The sequence below is a fragment of the Penaeus chinensis genome, chromosome 41, assembly GCF_019202785.1.
Source record: "Penaeus chinensis breed Huanghai No. 1 chromosome 41, ASM1920278v2, whole genome shotgun sequence".
In the NCBI taxonomy this organism is placed as follows: Eukaryota; Metazoa; Arthropoda; class Malacostraca; order Decapoda; family Penaeidae; genus Penaeus; species Penaeus chinensis.
Genome location: NC_061859.1, coordinates 21,305,541 through 21,311,339, shown reverse-complemented (window position 1 = coordinate 21,311,339; position 5,799 = coordinate 21,305,541). Strand labels below are relative to the sequence as shown.

General features: G+C 40.4%; 1 protein-coding gene across 1 annotated transcript; it reads right to left on the bottom strand.

Annotated features, from left to right (window-relative positions):
* Positions 1–1,315: 1,315 nt before the first annotated feature.
* LOC125047573 (putative nuclease HARBI1) lies at positions 1,316–2,272 on the bottom strand (the record flags this gene model as incomplete). The annotated part of the gene is made up of 1 exon (XM_047645851.1): positions 1,316–2,272. A coding segment is annotated over one exon (957 nt), but the record flags the coding sequence as incomplete, so codon positions are not given.
* Positions 2,273–5,799: the final 3,527 nt, after the last annotated feature.

Here is a 5,799-nt window from a genome sequence, read left to right as displayed (position 1 = left end):
CTGCGGGTCACACAGACTCAAAATTTGCTGTTGGAACGAATAACTTGTACCTACTATCGTAACGTTGGAGCGTAGATCTAATAGGCGATTCACGCAACCCCGGGTTATGTCAGGCATCCCTGTGCACTATTGATATGGGGAAGATCCTAACGCTATACTCAAAATACATTTATAAAAAAAATCGCGTTACAAGCTTCACTCTAGCACCGATAGAACGTGTTACCAATGAGCAATGTAACGATGCTACGGTTATTCCCATTGTGTCAACAACAACAACCAAACTAATGGGAACAACGAGCGGTCATCTCTTGCCACCTCACGTGTCGCTGTGAGAATAGAAATACATGATATGATGTTCGTGAGAACGATAAAATCACGTTGTAGTTGAGACAATATAAATCTCTAATAACGAGAGAAATGTATTAAATACTTGATTAATGAACGATAGTCATGTTTGTTGACCACATACCGTGATCACACAGTAATGCGATCGAAGATCAAAAGAATAGTGAGAACGTGCCATTTACTATCACTTAGCATTTTTACTCAACAAAACACACCTCATTTACCACCACCTACTTTTTTTCTTTTTTTTTTGCGAGGGATCGTATATATATATACGTTTGTGTGTGAAATACAAACATAAGAGTGTGTGCAGAAGACAGAATGTGTATGTGCGGAATATGTATATGACAGAGTTGGTAAACGTGTTTGAACCGAGGAGGAGGACGCGCAAGCGAGCACACCTTCCACTTGCGAATGTCGACTCCATACTCAGGCTTAATTAGGATGCTCTTACGCTGTGTTTACACCGAGCGAGTCGCGTCGAGTCGAGTCACGTCAAGTCAAGATGATTCATGACGCATCATGAATCGCCACCCCAGCTATAACATTGATTTGTATGGGTTTCTGAACGAAACCGTTTACACCGGATGCTTCGAGTCACGTCACGTCCTCTCGCGTCGCGTCACGTCGAGTCACATATAGGGCTGGGCCTATTTTTGACGTCAGTCACAGCGAGTCTGCCGTGGTGTCTGCAAGAATGCTGGTGGAAGACCTAATCAACTTAGTTCGAGAGCGCCCTGCTATTTATGATCCCAGTGACCCCAACCACCGGGATCGTGATGTCATTGCTTCCCTACGGAAGGAGGTTGCTGCTGCATTGTCGTGTACAGGTAAGACAACAGTTTTATTAATTTTGAACCATTTAATAAGGTTATGAACTAAATGTATACATACGGTTCATGTTACAGGTAAGACAACAATTTTATTCATATTAGGCTATGAACTATATATTTGACTAATTCACTATGAACTACACATTACGATGGATCGCTCGGTCTTGCCACTCAAGAGCTCCACCTGGGGAAATGAAATATTCCTTCAAGCTGTCGCGAACTGCCATAGCCTCTGCTGTAGCCCTATTGCTTCTTGTTGCAGTCAGGCTTGAGTTTGAAGAATGGGAATGTGTTGCATCATGAACAGCATCACTTGGAAAGTAGTTGAAACTGTTTTCATGTTGGATGAAATTATGGAGTACACAAATGCTTTTCACCACTGCTTCAGATACTTCAACACTTGTCTCCATTAACGTCTGAAGTATACCAATTTTTTTAGCTAAAATTCCAAAGGCACGCTCTACTGTTATTCTAGCCCGGCTGATCCGATAGTTATATACTTTTTTAGGGTAGTCCAAGTCTTTTCTAGGATATGGCCTCATAATGTTAGGCTTCAGAGGAAAAGCTTCATCTCCCACAAGAAAGAAGGGTGTTTTGGTTACAGTATTTGGTATTTCACGTGATGGTGGAATGCCTAAACTACCACAGAGAAATGACCTACCCATGTTTGATTCAGTGAAAACTGAACTGTCACTGTTTCGTCCATATTGCCCTACATCAATCAGTGTGAAACAACAATTGGCATCAACAATAGCTAGCAGAACAATGGAATGGTATCCTTTATAATTGTAAAAAAGTGATCCTGCTTTAGCTGGGCATTTCAGGCGACAGTGTTTGCCATCAATACTCCCAATACAGTTAGGAATATTCCATTTTTCAAAAAACGTTCTGGCTATTTCTTCCCACTGGTGTTCATCAGGTACAGGCAAATACTGTGGTTGTAGTGTTTCCCATATGGCTTTGCTGGTTTCCTTGACAATCTTGTGTACTGTGGCCTTGCCGACACGAAACTGGTAACCAAGGGAAGTAAAAGATTCTCCAGTAACCACATGCCTAAAAAGAAATATAGTAACAAGAGTTAAGGTACAATAAATAACCGTTCAGTAGTGACATTCATTACTTACCATATAATATAATCCTGTCGTTTTTAAGGTACTTAGATCTATCTATCTATCTATCTATCTATCTATCTATCTATCTATATATCTATATATATATCTATATCTATATATATATATTATTTATTAATTAATTAATTTATTTATTTTATTTAACTCTTTTACAGAACCCGAATGTAAGGACAAATGGCGCCACCTAAGAAGCAATTTTATGAGGGAAAGAAGAAAGAATAGTGAAAAACCATCTGGATCAGGTAATACACAGGCAAGGAGGTGGGTGTACTACGATGCCATGCAATTTCTGATCCCTTATGTGACGCCACGACCAACATCTTCAAACGTCCCTCAACCTCCTGATGAAGACACCTGTCATGAAACGGAAGATGCAGATCAAGATTCTTCACTTTCTGCTGTCATCGAAGCATCAGAAAATGCATCTCCTCAAGAGGCTGCCAGTAACGTCGAAACTTGTGAGGATCGCAGCAATGGCAAGCCTATTCTTCCCAAATCAAAGAAGCCTTGTATCGCAAAAAAAACATAGCAAGGCCAGTGCAGATGAGATGGATTTGGTTTTCTTAGACGAACTAAAACAACTGAGAGGACAAGCGTCGTCACAAAATGATAATGACGGAGATCGCCAGTTTTTGTTAAGCCTGCTGCCTATGATTAAACAACTGGCGCCAATTGACAACATGGACATAAGAATTGAAATATATGAAGCCTTTCGTAGGAAGATGTTCAAGCCCGCACCCTCTGTCCAGTATGGGTACTGGACTGAACATAATCAATCACATACACCAACACCGTCACCAGGTACATCCCATGCAAGTGACAACTACGTACAGAATAATGACCAGTTTTTTAACCTCTGAGAAGTAATTTAGATGATCATGTTTCACTCACCATCAGGAATGCATTACTGCCATCAGCTCACTAATTTACTATTGCCGTACGTGTAATGATTTTTGTAATGTTCAATAAAAATACCTCTTACCTTAAAAAAATGGCCATTCTTTCTTCCGTTCCTATTGCACGCCTGTAGTTGTTGATTTTCCTAATGGAAGGTCCAACCAACTCCACCAGCTTCTTGAAGTTTTCATTTGTCATCCTAAAAAAGTTGTAAAATTTTTCTGGATGGTTTACCAGGTCTGGGAATAAATGACTGAAGCTACCGAAATCTGGCCTCCTGGTGTTCAGATGATGCATCTAGATTCGAGTTTTTTTTTTACGTCTGCGACGACGAAGCCAGAGCAATGCAGTTACTACAGCAAGAGAATATGCGTCCATTCTCCCTGAAATCAAATGGGTCACTGTGTAGTGACTTGACTCGGGTTGACGCATTCGGTGTAAACGGAGATACGTCGAAATGAATCGCTTCAAATGACTTGATGCGACTCGACTCGACGCGACTCGCTCGGTGTAAACGCAGCGTAAATTTCCTATTCGCTTTCTTTTCCACTGTCTCACTTTTCTTACTTTATTTTTTATTATTTTCTGTTAACCACTATCTCTTCAGGTACAGGAGAACCACGACGGAAGAAAGCGTAAATTATGAATCACTATTACCGTGACTTTCTCTTAATACATTCTCCAACAGAGGGTTCTGTGGATGGCATAGAACTGTCTCTTTGGATAAAAATCCCTCAACAATCATTCACACCAAAGTTTGTAAGAAATTCCTCCTGTAACTCCTCTTGTCTAAAACTAGCTGGGTAGTTTTTATTGATCTTGTGTCCACAACGGTTGAATCACTTGTTTCCTCTTTTTAGACATGCCTCTGTTCTGATTTGTTGGTAAACAAATCCTCAGACAAGAGAACCTCGTTTACTTAGTATTTTGATTTTAGTATTATGTTTATTTTCACTACTGAAAGAGTCACTATCTGTTCATTAAAGGTTGTTATTTCAAATTTGAAGACCAATAATTAATTTCAAGAGAATCATCTTTGAAATCTACGTACATAATGTGAATCATTTTTTTTTTATTCATTATATTATTTCCAGATCTTTTTAACTTCACAACATGGTATTTCCATTTACTTTCTTTTACTTTTATAATATTTATCACTGTTTTGCGGGGTACTCTGTAAAGCACTAATGAAGGTTCAAATAAAAACTTATATTAAAGATCATAAAACAATTAAATCAAAATAGTAAATGGGTGAACCATGGGGGGGGGGGGGGGTGATTTAAGCATTAAACAAATATTTAACGCACACACACACATATATATATAAAATAACCGAAGGCACCGGGATTTCCTAATAATGATCTGACAATGTAAGCATGTCCACTGCGACCTGTCTACCACCACGCGTACATGACCACTTAAATCCGATCAGTTGAACCTTGTCTTTAGCGACTCCTTGCTTCAACCAGGTTAAATAGACAATGGTTCCCCCCCCCCCCCCCCCTCAAGCAGAAGACCCGACCGTCACACTATTTAGTCATGTTTGCCAACATGTTAATACGCCAAAGAGGAAAGAACGTTATCGCATCGGATGGTGAGACCCGCGGGCCTGAAAATATGTCTAATTCTACCAGCTCAGCATTCCTGGAAATTATGACCGAGCAAGATCAAACTCCACTCTGGAGAGTCCTGTTCCTGATGCCCGAGAAATGAGAGAAACATTGCCACGTGGAATGTGAGAGGTCTTAGCACTGGGAAATTGGAGGTAGTTTCACAGGAGATGAGGAGATGTAAAGTTGACATCATGGGAATAGCTGAGAATTGGTGGACTGGACAGGGAAGATTTACAACTGAGAGCAGCAAGATAGTTGTCTACTCAGGCAAGGTGACTGGGCCTCGTAGAAGTGGAATGGGGTTTGTTGTGACCAAAGAAGTGGCATCTTCTATCCTTGGCTACAACCCAATCAATGACCGGATTATGACCATACATCTGAGTGCACGTCCAATGAACCTCACACTGGGCCAGGTTTATGCGTTGACAGCAGATGCAAGTGATGAAGACATGGACAATTTCTATGAAGTTGTTCAGCAAACACTCGACAGTATCCCGAAAAGAGATGTCATCATTGTGTTGGGTGACTGGAATGCCAAGGTGGGGAAAAGTAGCACAACCAATGGAGTCATTGTTATTTTTGGGCTTGGAGATAATAACTGCAGACAAGACTTGGTAGACTTCTGAACAAATAACGACCTGGTTATCGGAAATACCATCTTTCAACAGCATCCACGATGGCTTTACACTTGGATCAGTCCTAGTGACAGAGTGAGAAATTAAATTGATTATATCATGCTTGGGAAAAGGTGGAGGACAGCTCTTAAGAATGTTAGGAAACGACCCAGTGCCGACTGTGGAAGCGACTATCAGCTTTTATTGGCAACAATCAATATCAGACTCAAATCTATGAAGAAGTGAACTCAGCCTACTAGATCCAATGTTACACAAATTCCTAAGATGTTTACTGAAGAAGTTCAGAACACATTCACATCATTGCTGAACATTGATGAAGAGTTGAAGCCTGAAGAATTATGGAAAG